At 39.2% G+C, this 15,527-nt stretch overlaps 1 protein-coding gene across 3 annotated transcripts in view; it reads right to left on the reverse strand.

The window, feature by feature from the left end:
* LOC115379838 (partitioning defective 3 homolog B-like) overlaps positions 1–15,527 on the reverse strand; it is a 283,828-nt gene that overhangs the window by 209,004 nt on the left and 59,297 nt on the right. For all 3 annotated transcript variants that reach the window (XM_030080760.1, XM_030080759.1, XM_030080758.1), the window contains exon 3: positions 5,230–5,383. In XM_030080760.1, the coding sequence (XP_029936620.1) occupies positions 5,230–5,383 (154 nt within the window). The remainder of the gene's footprint in view (positions 1–5,229; positions 5,384–15,527) is intronic.

The raw sequence follows: 15,527 nt of genomic DNA on the forward strand, positions 1-15,527 counted from the left end.
CCTTACTGCCTGCGCTGCTGCCAGAGCTGGGAGAAAAAACAGACAGGGAAAATTATCAAAAAAGAAAAAAATATGTAAATAAATAAATTTCAAAAACTGTTCACATCATTATTATTTTTATGCTACAGAGCAAATTCTCAAATCCACCATCCACACTCATGGGGGCCCCTCAATCTATATGTCTGTAAAGAATAATGTCATGTTATCCTCTATAGCTCCAGTGGGAATACAAAGTCAACGGAAAAGATGGGGGCATGGAGGGGCTGTGTTCGTGGGCTACACAGAGTACACATGCTAAATGATATTTGTAGGGTCATATATTGATTGTCACAAAATGGACCCTTGGAGCTCTTAAGACAGGATGGGGGAAGGGGGTGGAGGGTTACACTGAACCCTAATCAATCCCTCCTTTCAGAGAAAGGGAACGGAAGAGGGATGAATCGAGGGAGGACAAAAGAGAAAAACTCCGTAACAGGAGGGAAGAGGAGAGATGTATAGAGAAATAAAGAGGCTAAGAGATGATAGGATGTGTGAAAGGGAAGGATGTGAGAAAGCATAACAGAAGACACAAAAATGTTGAAGACAGCTGAAGAAAGGCAAAGAGAAAAAAATGAGAAAGAACAAAAAAAGAAAAGAAATGGGAATAGAGAGGGAATGATTGATATACAGTGAATTAAACAAACCTATAACATCATTTACGTTTTTATTATTCCATTTCCCCTCTTTGCAACACCTATCTAAATAGTGTCAGAGGAAAAGAGACTGGTCAAGACATGAACCCACAGATGTTCTATGGATAACAGGGAAATGTCAGTGTATGAAGGTACATGCTTGTCCACTGTTGTCCAGAATTACACCGTGAAATAAGCATCGACAAGCACTCAATTTTATCTTTATTCTTGTAAGTATTACAAAGTTAGTAATTCTAATAGTCCTATATGTTACCTGCCTCACAAAAGAGACAGGCAAAATGTGGTTTACCATGCCTGGCAAAACACAGGAGCAGATCTTTAGACTAGGATCACCCAAGAATACCCATGTCATTTCTGCATTTATTCAATCGCAGTAGTCCCCACACAATGTTAATATTTGGTCAGTTAACACAACGCCAAGGTAGGTTTTTGTTCTGGATGCCATAACACAAGGTCTGTAAAAATAATTTAATGCTGCCTAGTACCAAAAGCCTGTTAGTGAACCACAAGTAAGCTTAATTCATTGCAGGTATGACGTGGCACATCTGTGCTCCTTGGAGTCGTGGTGTGTCAGTGACAACATAAAGTAAATGGAGAGGTACCCTCACAAATCATTTTATAGTTGGCTATCGTTGCAATGCCATCAGCGGACTGAGAGACTTAAACATGCATTTTTTTTCAGTGATCAGTTACAGAGGTTGATGCAAAAGGGGATGCCCTCTTTGTCCATTTCAATTGTAAACTTGTATCTTCCAATTAAGGTGTTTGATTTTTGTGAATGAACGAACAGCAATGCTCCCCTGCCACCAACTACCATGCTGACTGAGAATAATGTCTTTTCATGTCCAATATGCAGTTCAAAGTACATGGAGGCAAGCAAAAGTGTGTCCTATACTAGTTAACAAGTAGAAAGAGACATAGGTAAAAATACAGGAACAGAGCGGAAGAGAAGGGGAGACTAATCAAGGAAGACAAGAGGGAGAGATAAAAAGAAAGGAATTTGGATAATAGCACACATGAAAGAGAGAATAACACAAAGGAAGCAGTAAAGAAGAAAAGAAGAGAAAGGACAGAGGTAGGTTCACAGCGAGAGTAAAAACAGACAGAAAGAGTGTGCAAGAAGGAGAAACAGTACTGGGTCTGAGAGAGAGACACAGAGAAACTAAGAGAGATGGCCAGAGTGAAAGAGAGACCTGACTCTGACCTTCTCACATTGACAGTGATCGTCTCCAGAGCTCAGTTACCTCTAATCTCTCATGACAGTCACTTATTACACCTAATCTCTGCTGACAGATGACCAAACTGAAACAGACTAAACTTCCTGTCTTAACAGTATTTGGATCAAGCAGTAAAGGCCCCTTTTATGATTGAGGCAGGTCAAGCAAGCCAAAAGTTCACTTGTATTATTACTATTAGGAGTAAAAGTGAAAGTGCTGCTGCAAGATGTATGATTTTTAAATATAACAGTGAAATTTGTTCATACGTAAGGGGAAAAGGAAAGAAGTGTTATTGTCATCTATCTACAACCATCCGTTTTGTGCCTGTCTTTGCTCCAGCTTAGGAGTCCTCAAGCTCAATTTGCCGCTTGACACCCTTCCGATAGACTGGGAAGTTTTCAATAGCACCATCAAACGCAGCAGCGAAAAGGAAAATAATGAAATACGCTGATAGAAAGCCGCTCACACGGGATGTAGAATGTAACGGCAATAAGCATTATCACAATTCATTTGTCAATGACATATTAATGACATTTAGAAAACAAGCCTGACAGATTACGTTTAAATGTCAAGCGTTCAACTGGATGGATGGTAGAGACTGCAACAACACAGATATAGAGTCAACTATTCATAACTAAAGGAACTGGAATCTGTGATTAGCTGACAGCGGAGAAAACTTGCTAGTAATGTATATTTCAGAGGCAAAGCCTCAGTTGTTGATACATATAGGCCATCAATCATACGGTTTGTTGTGCTAAAGCAAAGTGAAATTTGGACAAGTTAAGTCTGACAGCTCTGAGCCCTCTCAGTCACACATCTACTTTTACTCGCCAGGCACTTGACCTGAAACAAGACAGAAAGAAAGGGGCGAGAGAGATGGGAGAGAGCAGGGAAAAGAGGAGAGAGGTGGATAGAGAGAAAGAAAGAAAAAAGAGGTCTCTCAGACAGATCCAGTCAAGGTAACAGTAACCAGACACAGACATCAGTCAGTTCCACCATCTGACATAACACATACACTTCCTCTGTTCCTCCTGTCTTCTCTTTCTTCTGCCTCACCTCATCTGATTTTCTTGCTTTTTTTTTTTTTTTCTTTTCTATCTTGTGCCCAACTAACATCTGGGTTGTTCCTGTGTTGTCATCATCACTGTTCTGGAGAAACTATCTATCTTATCTTTTTACTGCAGTGTAAAGTTTAATCCAGTATTGTCTTTCAGTGGAATTGTGATGATATATTGATTTTGGGATATCATGACAAAATTCTGCTTTTAAAAGTGATAAAAACCAAACTTTTATTTAGTAACTGACAACACAAGGCATGAAACATTATACAGAATATTATTTGAACACATTACAATTATCTAACATTAACATTCACTTCAGTGGTATGAAAAGTAATTTGATTATTTAATGCTATTGTATTTACGACTGTATGAGTATTGCAGTATATTAAGAGTATGTATGATTTCAGCATAGGCCACCACTATTTTAAACTGTCTAACATATGCAGAATACATGCAAGGCTCTGAGACCAAGAGGTTATTGGTTTAGTCATTGTAAAATGTCAAAAATGTCATCCTTCCTTTTGCTATTTATGAGTTTCTGGATTGTTTCATCTATCCATTCTATCCATTTGTTTGTTCATCTATTTGCATTACACAGTGGTGTGGGACCTACTTACCAGTGTTTCCACTCTGATTTTCTTGCAGCTATGATGCTTTTGAGCAACAATTCTGCATTTGTCCCACACGTCTGTCACTGTTTGGACTTCAGTTATGCATGCATGTTTTTTAGGGTTAGATAGTAACAAAACACAACTACAATGCTTATTTTGATTTCACATTTTCTCTTGAAGTGGTGGTAATTTCCTGGCTGCGGTGGCATACCACTGCTAAGTGAATACAGAGGAAACACTGCACTGACCTAGCCTAGCAGTCAAATTCGACATCAAAGTTTCGCCTCACACAATTACACTCAGCCTGTTTCATGTTCAACATCAACTGTGACACTGACCTGCTCATGCGCTGACCTTCTGGTCACAGCTAAAAGGGTAAAATCAGATATTCTCCAAGGATTTTTTTTTTTTTTTCGTTGTAAGAATTTTCTTTTTTTTTTTTTTTTTTTTTTTTTGGAACAGCAGTACACCATGTTTCACTAAAATGCTCTGTTAAAATCTCCCTAGTCAATGGTGGGGGAGACACTGGTATAAATCAAAGAGTATTTGGTCCCTGAGAGCCAGCAGGGTCTGAGACAAAGTGGTTGTGGTAGTGATCTATTCTGAACCGGCATGTCCACTGAGACACAACACTTCACCTCATATGCAATGAATATGAGCGCATAGAAAAGGCACTTCTTATTCAATCAGGGTAATGTGAGATGACATATAGTGTTGTTTTCATGACATTGTCAATGAAATATACGCCGTTGACTGTAAGGACAGCCAAAAGAGTTGAATATGTAATCACACATTTTGCATTGCAATGCCTCTGCTCTGCTGAGCCTAATAATGCCTTTGGTGTTTATATCAGTAACAGAGAGTCATTTATGACAAGCTGGAGTAACAAGTCTTGACAAACACCAGATCTGAAACGAAGTCAGGGTCAGTGCTCTTCCTCCAGAGAGCACTGAGCTGCCACATCATGACTTTGATCATGCAATGCAGCTGAGATGAATACAATTTAATTTACGCCCCAGACAACTCAACTATGTTCTTGCTTCCAGAATCTGAATATCTTTTGAAATTATTTATAAAAATTCTGGGAATGAGAATACACTATTAAATAATATGAAATATTTTTTAAAAAAAATCTTAAAATATATGTTAAGTATAATGTGTGCTATGAAATTTCATCACACTGTACAGCAGTTATCAAAATCACTATGTCAGTTCTTAGTTGTGCAAAATGTAATTAATTGAAGTAGCCTATGTTTTATTACTGTGAATATCTAACTATGAAACTAACTATGAAACTTCACACTTGAGCTGTGAAGTTTTACACAACTGAGACATTCCTCTTTTCCTTTTCACCATATGTCACTTCAGCAAACGTGTAGGGAGATGTGCAGAGATGTGCTAAGTTTAAGCTCTAAAATAAACTTTTGCTTTTGACTGGAATACATTTTTACTCAGCTTCCTCTTATAGTATTATTATTAAATTGATAGACATGTTTGACAGTAAGGCATTTTCAGTTGTTTGTTTTAACAGTTTTCTGTCCAGAGAAAAGGTAAAATACCATGTGTCAGTAGTGAAAAGAAACGGGCATACAATGTTTGTGCAAGGCCTCACCAACATACTGACAGTACCCACACACAGGTTACTCACTTGACTTGAGGGCCGAGGAGTTGACTTCAATCTCTCCTCCTCTAATTGGCTGGAAGACAGAGAGCTCTGATTGGTAGAGGTCTGGGCTGGGGGCCGGGCTTGTGCTGGCCAAGCCCCTCTGCTGGGCTTCCTGCTCCTCATACACCGCCATCAGCTGAAGACACACAATGATATTAATTATTAAAATGTTATTTTACCACTTTCAAACAGTATGAAATAAAAATGACAAACACTACAGGAGTGAAATAAAGGTGGAGTTAAGACATAGCCTAGTGTTTTTCCTCAGTCACATGAAATCCTTACTTTTTTACTTACTTTACTTTTTAAATTTGTATATGTCTCAGCCTCTCAACACAAGATGACCCAACCCTAGTGGATCACTAGGGCACTGTGTTAAGAAGACAGTGCATAAGCATAGGTATAAGTGTATAAGTGTGAGCGTGTGTGCACTTTTTATCCACGGCATTTTAGAGGATTCAGAACAGAGTTTCTACAGATTTATGCTCAACACCCCAGGGTTATATCCACCAAAAACATATTAAATCAGCAATATGGGTGTATTTTGAATTCCTGAAGTGTTACCGATGAAAACTGACCTGTCATGTAGTTTTTATGTCAAAAACCTCACAAAAAGAACATGTAACCTAGTCCAAGAAAGGGGAACCTATTCCATTGTTGCTTCTCTTCAACAGATCTTCCAGTCAGTCCTTGTTTACCTCCTGATTACTCATTGTCATCTTCATTGATTAAAGTTTCCAATTACAGGTGAAATATCAAAGACTCATCTGTTTCACTCAGTCGAATCCATTATTTGTTTTCAAAAGGCAGTTTTCTATCATACATCTATTTCGAATGGCAGCTGTTAGGAATTCCAAAAGGCAAAAACATACATTTTCAACCATAGTTTCAGTGTTTATAAATTTTGAGGGGACAGAACCAAAACAGCTGTTGTGAGAAATACGAAAAACTAGTGAAATGTTTGTAAACACTGACAAAATGCTCATTTGATTTCAGAAATAGTTATCAAAATGAGAAACTTTGGTTTTTCCTCACAGTACAATAAAGTGATCACAAACTCAAGTTCCAGCATCCCTGCTTGTTACCTTGTGGATGAGGACGCTATAGAGGACATCCAAGGAGCCCAGCATTCCTGCGACGGAGTGTGTGTGTGTATGTCTACCGTACAACGACTGCCTCCATTCGTATCTCCCCTCTGCGTGTGTGTGACACTCAGTCGCTTTAACCGTGTTATATAGTGGAATCCCTCTCTATTGACTATAGCACTGAGTCTGCGTTTAGCCTCACATAGCACAGAGCTTGTCAACACAGTGTTCTAGGGGCCTCCACGCTAAAGCTGAATAGACCAGTGTATGTGATGTGTGTGTGTGTGTGTGTGTGTGTGTGTGTGTACCTATGCATACATGTGTGTGCTGTGTCTATACAGACCAGGAGTAAAGAAAGAGGACTTTGCCAGTAAAGCCAGAGGTTTCCTACTACACTGAAACACACAAGCACCACAAATAACATATGCACTGTACACATATAAATATATATACACACACACACACACACACACACACACACATAAATATATATGCATACGTATACATATATACACACACACACACACATACATATATATGTGTGTCTGTGTGTGTGGGCTATAGGGCTGAATGATATATTGAAAAAATCATACAGCAATTATTTTGACAGAGATTGTGTTGTCATTGCAATATAATTCACATTTTTTGGGGGAATTACATATATATCTTTTTGCATCATAAATTTCATTTCCACTGAAAAATATATTAAAATGGTAATGATGTGTTTTCGTTGGAGTGTTCTGTACCAAATAAGCATGTTTTCTTGCATCTGTAGAGTACAATTTCTAGGCCAAGGCATCTCTGTAGCACCACAATGCCTCACACATAACTCACACATTTTATATTTATCAAACAAAATCAAAAACAGTTTCTGCAATTTGGATATGGCACTTAGCCATACTGCAGTTTTGATCATATTTCAAGTAATTGTACAGCCCTGGTACACACAGAAACACAAACACAAACACAAACTCAAACACAAAAAGGAGTCAAGGCAGTGTGATATTGGTTTCTGAAAGAGAGAAGGAAAAAAAGTGAAGCGGAGATTATAAAATGACAATACTGACACAAAATGACATGCACGCACAAACACACACATGCACACACACACACACACACACACACACACACACACACACACACACACACACACACACACACACACACACACACACACACACACACACACACAAAGCAACAATAACAACATTCAAGATTAGAAATCTGCGGTAGTGGTGCTCACAAACACACTGCATCCTCATCTTTTTCCCTCACATCTGTTCTGTAGTGTGCCTGCATATTACTGGCACTACAAGTAAACTGTATGAATTTAATTCTGGCATTCTCTTTTGGCATGATCTCACATGAATTGAAAGCTTTCACATTTCCTGATATACTTAGTGCATCGTGTTTCATGACCCTCAGGGCCCATGACACCCACAGAAAGCAGACTCTTTAGTAAATTCAACGGTCTACAAGCTTTAACATGCACATTTCTTTTTCCGGCATAGTCTCACCGAGAACAGAACAGTGTTGAGTTACAGAATATCACACCTTGTCCCACTCTCTTCATATGCCACCCTCCCCCCCACCCATCTCTCACCAACTGTTCAGTCCATCCACTGCCACTCACTGAGTTCACCCCCTCTCTTCCTCTCTCACACTTTTGTTCAGTCACACTCTTTTCTTCCATCTGTCGAACACTCGTCTTTCTCATTGTCTTACTTCCATTTTTTCCTTCTTTCACTCTTCATCTGTCATATCTTTCTTTCCTGCTTGTTTCTTATTCGCTCTTTTCCTCTTGCTTCACCCCTTTTTTCTCTCCCCTTCTCTCATCTCCTGCCCCCTCTCTTTGATCTCATCTCTTCACTTACATCCCATCCCTCTCCTGTCCGCCATGTCCATGCTCACAGTGTAAAGCTTTGATTTATTCAAGCAACACCAGTGTGTTTCTTCAGGGTCAGCCTGGAGCAATGTGTGGCATACTGCATGTGTCATCAATCCAGGACAAGCATGTCTGTGTGTGTGCGAGCTCTTTATGTTCAAAAGTGTTCTTCATGGAACCGATCATTATTGTGGGTTGTTTTTTGTTTTGTTTTGTTTTGTTTGTAAGCCAAACCCCCATGTCACAACCCTTGTTCCATGTAAAAATAGATCCATAAAGCTTGTACAAAGCAGATACAAACTCCAGGTAAAGGAAATGACTCTGAGAGAAAATATACATAAGCCTAAGTATCAACGTTGAAAAAGTAACTGAAATATTGTCAGAATCGCAGTTTGGCCAAGATCTATATCCCTTTTTTCTTTTCTTAAATGAAGTGTTGTGATGTTACGGAGGTGCCCTGGCTGACAAATCCTTTTCACAAGACATAAGGAAACATGTTTGTTAAGTGCAGAACCCTCCTCCTCCAAAAAAAAAAAATCATGTCACTTCAGCAAACACGCAAACATATCCAAAACTGATCTTTCCCACTGAAATCAATATCAGTCAATGTAATTGCAATATGATATTTTTATGATCTCATTTAGCCTGATTTTGTACAAAACTGCTCCAGTCCAAACATTTCTTCTACTGCACATATTTTTTATTTCTTATTTTCCTTTGTATTTCTTATAATTTCACTTATGCTTATGTATATTTTCTCTCTCGAGCATTTGAACAACTGCAACTGACCCAATTTCCCCTTGGAGATCAATACTATATTTCTTATTCAGATTCTGATTGTTGGGATGCACGATATCAGTGGTCGATCCTCCGATAAACAAGAAAATTAAATTACTGCTATTGTTCAAATGATGGAATTTCAGATGATAGTTGCATCTGATAATGTGAAGCCTTTTCTTTCTAAAGTTGTGTTTCTTCTGGAGCTCCATGCCAAGACATTTTATTATTTCTTACACGGTTTTACGAATAGATGATACAAATTGCATTGCTGCCTGTTTGCACCTTGAGTGAAAAAGAGAAATATTTGATCAAGAACGTCAGTAAAAATGGCTTTTCTTGTATTAACTACAGTTTGTTTACAAAAGTTATACTGACATTGCAAATGGAAAAAGAAACTGGTCAATGTTACAAGTTACAAGCTTTACTGTCCGCTTCATATTTCTGCAAATGCAAGAGTAATGTTACCAGCAACCGCATCAGCATTGGCCACAACATAGAGATAATTACTAGTTATTGCAAGTGACCCTGAAATTCAGTATCGGTGCATTTGACAACTGTTGTCTAATAGTTAGCTGGAGGAATGACAATCAAGAAGAAAAAGAAAAGAAAGTGTTTTGGAGATGATAGGTGTTGTGCAAGATCCGCACATTCAGTTGATTCAGGCTGACGTAGCATGCTTAACTCTTACATCCTCAGATAGATACTGAGTAACATAAATAGCTTAAACAGAAAAACACACACGCACATACACACACAGAAAGATGACAGAATGAAACCTGGGTAAACAAATACAAAATAGCCATGGAGAGTTTCTTAAAAAGTTGAGCAGAGGTGGTAAGAGAGCAGAGAAAGATGAGAGGGAAGAGGGTTCTGTCTCTTTTCTGTCTGACAGGAGACTCAAAGACCTGTCAAAGCCAATGACACCACTGTCTGAAAAAGAGAGGGAGAAAAAGAAAGTAAGAGAGAGTAAGAGAGAGGCGGAACAAAGAAACAAAAGCAAAGTAAGAAAGAGAAAGTGAGTAATTGAGAACGAGAGAAAGACACCAAAAAACAGATATAACAAGGAAAAACTTTGCCAATTTAACAATGAATGAGCTGCTATAATGATCTCTTTGAGTAAAAAGTTAAAGAGTCAAAAATATATTCCACATACTGACAAAGATTAGCTGGACAAAGATGTAGCCAGAATAATCACTTTATTAAAACAAATGCACAGAGACAAGCTTCAAGGAACAGTTCACTCAAAATGCAAAAAAAAAAAAAAGTTTTGTCAGACAAACGCAGGCAAATTGCATCCATCTGCCTCCAAAAAGAATGAATTTAGGGAGGATAGATACTGTTTGCCAGTGCTCTTCAGTAGAAAATAGTTCCTAACAAAACTCTTCACCCCTGACACCACTGTATGAGGATTTTAAGAGAGACACAACAGACTACAATCCTCACCAAATCACACAAAAACTATCTGGATGGATAGACTGTGCTCAAGGCAAGTGGGAAAGACCCTTCAAAAGTGCATCAATAAAAGAAAATTAAAGAAAAAGGCCTGGAGGAGCAGACATTTTAGCTCATGTTTTCATCAGTGCTGTATGGAGAGTAAACACTACAGTGATTCCCATGAGCCAGGTTTACTTTGGTGGCCTGCCCATGAGGACTTGTTCCTACCCAGGACTTTTTCCATCATTTTTTCATCTCAAGTTTGTCACACTGACATCACAAATAATAGAAAAGAGCTGTGGAACTAGTGAGCTGCAATGCACACAACAGTCAAGCAAGCTTTTGACGCTACCGTCTCCTACTTTCCCACTGTGTAAATAAAAGTACACAAAGTGAGATGAAATTCACGTCTTTGTGAGTTGTTTTCAAACTCTGATGAAAAGAATGGAAAAGAATGGCTGCTAGAAAGTCATGATAAAAGCATTCAATATCTGGGGCGTCCTGGTAGCTCGCCAGATAAGAGCTTGCACCACTTGTTAGGGCTCAGTCCTGATCACAGCATCCTGGGTTTGAATCCAACCTCAGGCCATTTGCTGCATGTCATCCCCTTGCTCTCCTATGCCTTTCCTGTCTCTCCCTACGGTGACTGTCAAATAAAGCAGAAACGCCAAAAAATAATCTTAAAAAAAAAAAAAGCATTCAATATCTAATGGCAATATTAATATAAAGTACACATGAATTGTTGTAAATGGGCTATAACATGCTTTAACAGCGGCATGGCCCTTTAAAAAGAATTTTTGGCAAGTTGCAGCCTTGTAGTAGCATAGCACTATGGTTGTGTATCAGACAGACGTCTCTCAACATTTGGGTTTACTGCTGTTGGTGCAGGAGAGACAGGCTGCTACATTACACAAGGAGCCACACCTGTTACATTACACCAAGTCCAACAGAGCCTCCCACTGTGAAAAAAAAAAATGAAACCTACTCCTCCAAACTCACAGATTTATAATTGTTTTAAAAAGGTAATATGGCACTTTTTAGTTGTCGAGATGTGTAAAACTAAACAGCAATTTAGAAAGCTAACCTGCGTGAACACAATAGCTAGCATATAGCCCCTTTTCACCACTGAACTCCACTGGAGACACAGCTCTCTGTGCAGGTAAGGTCAAGTAATTGGTCACTGACACGGTGCGCTGTATGCAGCTTTTTGTATAGTCACTGCAAACTGCCTTCCAGTTTAGTGGTAAAGTAGCATAGTTCCCATTTGCACTCTGTGACAGAGGAGTACATATGACTAATTATTATTTGTATTCATCTACCTAACCTACTAATCTGCCCAGTACTTGTATACCAATGCTCAGTGCTTGCCACAGCCACTCATTATTAAATTAAATCAAATTGCAATCATTAGAACCACTCACTTTGTGGTCCCACCCCTCCTAACAACTACAACTGCAAGTACATCATCATCCTGTACTCAGTGTCAAAGTCATGTCACCGGGTTCCACAGATTTAAACTCAAATATCCCAAATGCTTCATAATTATTTTCAGGCCTAGTCATCCCATTTTACGATGCCAAGCCGGCAGCGTTGTGTTTCCCCAGAAAGTATTTTTCAGCTGCAAGTATCAATACATTAAGCCCCATTCAAATCGGAGTCAGTTTTCAGTTCAATTAATTCAATCAAAGTCAATGGAACACTCACAAGATGTCACCAAAATCACTCTGTCCCTTCAATATCTTTCAGAAAATGATGTAAGTGTATCTAATCGTATCGTTGGCCAAATATCGTGGTATATATATATCGTATCGTGAGCTGAATATCGTGTATCGTATCGTATTGTGAGATTAGTGTATCGCTACAGCCCTAATACTGATTCCCCAACATTTAACAAGGAACATGTGCAAAAATTATGTATACTTTCAGTGAAATTGCATGTGATGAATTGTTGTGTTTTGTACACTTTATCTATTCTGTCAGTGCCTCGAGAGTGAAGATGAAGATGTAAGGAATACTTTCTTTTTTTTCTTTTTTCTTTTTTTTTTTGTATTTGCATGTCACTGTTTGTGTAGTTCAGCTGTCAAAACACACCGTTTACTGGTCTTGTTTTTGACAATTTCATTGCAGAATGTCTTTATCTGTCAGCTTACATACAGTACAGGCCAAAAGTTTGGACACACCTTCTCATTCAATGCATTTTCTTTATTTTCATGACTATTTACATTGTAGATTCTAACTGAAGGAATCAAAACTATGAATGAACATATGTGGAGTTATGTACTTAACAAAAAAAGGTGAAATAACTGAAAACATGTTTTAGATTCTAGTTTCTTCAAAATAGCCACCCTTTGCTCTGATTACTGCTTTGCACACTCTTGGCATTCTCTCCATGAGCTTCAAGAGGTAGTCACCTGAAATGGTTTTCACTTCACAGGTGTGCCTTATCAGGGTTAATTAGTGGAATTTCTTGCTTTATCAATGGGGTTGGGACCATCAGTTGTGTTGTGCAGAAGTCAGGTTACTACACAGCCGATAGCCCTATTGGACAACTGTTAAAATTCATATTATGGCAAGAACCAATCAGCTAACTAAAGAAAAACGAGTGGCCATCATTACTTTAAGAAATGAAGGTCAGTCAGTCCGGAAAATTGCAAAAACTAAATGTGTCCCCAAGTGGAGTCGCAAAAACCATCAAGCGCTACAACGAAACTGGCACACATGAGGACCGACCCAGGAAAGGAAGACCAAGAGTCACCTCTGCTTCTGAGGACAAGTTCATCCGAGTCACCAGCCTCAGAAATCGCAAGTTAACAGCAGCTCAGATCAGAGAGCAGATAAATGCCACACAGAGTTCTACCAGCAGACCCATCTCTAGAACAACTGTTAAGAGGAGACTGCGAATCAGGCCTTCATGGTCAAATAGCTGCTAGGAAACCACTGTTAAGGAGAGGCAACAAGCAGAAGAGATTTGTTTGGGCCAAGAAACACAAGGAATGGACATTAGACCAGTGGAAATCTGTGCTTTGGTCTGATGAGTCCAAATTTGAGATCTTTGGTTCCAACCACCGTGTCTTTGTGAGACGCAGAAAAGGTGAACGGATGGATTCCACATGCCTGGTTCCCACTGTGAAGCATGGAGGAGGAGGTGTGATGGTGTGGAGGTGTTTTGCTGGTGACACTGTTGGGGATTTATTCAAAATTGAAGGCACACTGAACCAGCATGGCTACCACAGCATCCTGCCGCGACATGCCATCCCATCCGGTTTGCATTTAGTTGGACGATCATTTATTTTTCAACAGGACAATGAGCCCAAACACACCTCCAGGCTGTGTAAGGGCTATTTGACCAAGAAGGAGAGTGATGGAGTGCTGCGGCAGATGACCTGGCCTCCACAGTCACTGGACCTGAACCCAATCGAGATGGTTTGGGGTGAGCTGGACCGCAGAGTGAAGGCAAAGGGGCCAACAAGTGCTAAACACCTCTGGGAACTCCTTCAAGACTGTTGGAAAACCATTTCAGGTGACTACCTCTTGAAGCTCATGGAGAGAATGCCAAGAGTGTGCAAAGCAGTAATCAGAGCAAAGGGTGGCTATTTTGAAGAAACTAGAATATAAAACATGTTTTCAGTTATTTCACCTTTTTTGTCAAGTACATAACTCCACATATGTTCATTCATAGTTTTGATTCCTTCAGTTAGAATCTACAATGTAAATAGTCATGAAAATAAAGAAAATGCATTGAATGAGAAGGTGTGTCCAAACCTTTGGTCTGTACTGTACATGTGATACAATAATGCATCTGAACAAATACATTAGTGAAAACACAGTAGATTCATCCATGCAAAACCAGGACCAGAGATATCACTATGGCTGGTAAGGAGATGAGGACAGCCAGTACTGGTACTGACTCATAAATAGCCCTGAAACAACACCTTGATTAACTTAAATAAATCTATTAGTGAGCAAGAGGGCTATACTCCCAGTCAGGGTGGATGTGCTTTAGCTAAAGCATGTAGCTCACAATATACCAAGTGTTCATTCTGAACACTTTTATAAAGGCAAAGCACAAAATTTTAATCACTAGTTACAAAAAATGAATGACTTTGTAATTATAACATGCATGCAGAATAGTTGAGGATTGATTTAATTGATGGGGTTTGGACTCAGCTAAGAAAAAACGTGGAAAAATTTCCTAAAAATCAAATTTTGGGAATTTTACGTAGCATGCCTTTACAATGAGCAGCTGACCACTCACACACTTTCAGCTCAGGACAAAACAGTACATTCATCCCAGGCCCAAGCTCATTGTAATGAAAGCACTTCTGGCCCTACCAGTAACATGTCCTTGATTCATTATGGCTCTCAGCTCATAGTTTGTAAAACAAAGAAATTAGGAATAACTTCTGGAGTACATTGGTTCAGCTTTAACGAAAGCTCTCGACTTTACACATGGAAGTGCACAGAGAAATCCAGAGGTTAAAAACTAAAGCTAAATCCTTCTCCCTATGCTCATTTATAAGTTCTCTCTCTCTCTCCCTCTCTCTCCCTCCCTCTCTCTCTCCCTCTCTCTGTCTCTATCTCTCTCTCTGTCTCTCTCTCTCATCAATACTGTGTGGTCAATACAAGGTTTATCCAGATTACCTAGGCCAAGTGAGGAGTAACTGTGTACGTGTGTGTCTATGCACTTGAGTGGGTAGGTGTGTGTGCGTGCGTGTGTGTGTGTGTGTGTGTGTGTGTGTGTGTACGTTTTCAACCACCTGAAATTTAATCAACTGCGGTTCAGCCTCAACAAGACAATCAAAACTTTCACCTGGACACATACAAGCGCATAGACAAATTCTCTTCAGTACCAGTGACCCTAACCTGTCTCTCTAGTTAAAAGATGTAACATGTAGGATTTGATTAGTAAGATAATCACTCAGAAACAACTTAAAATTACAACATAGTGAGCAAAAGAAATGTAAGCCCCAGTGAGCTGCTTCATGCTGTGCTTTGGTCCAGTTCGGGATCTCTGTGTGTGTGTGTCAACTACTGGTTGTCCATTACAAGCAGAGTCAGGGTATTTTCACACCTGCCTTGTTTAGTCCAATTACATT

This window comes from Myripristis murdjan, chromosome 21, assembly GCF_902150065.1.
Source record: "Myripristis murdjan chromosome 21, fMyrMur1.1, whole genome shotgun sequence".
NCBI classification, from domain to species: Eukaryota; Metazoa; Chordata; class Actinopteri; order Holocentriformes; family Holocentridae; genus Myripristis; species Myripristis murdjan.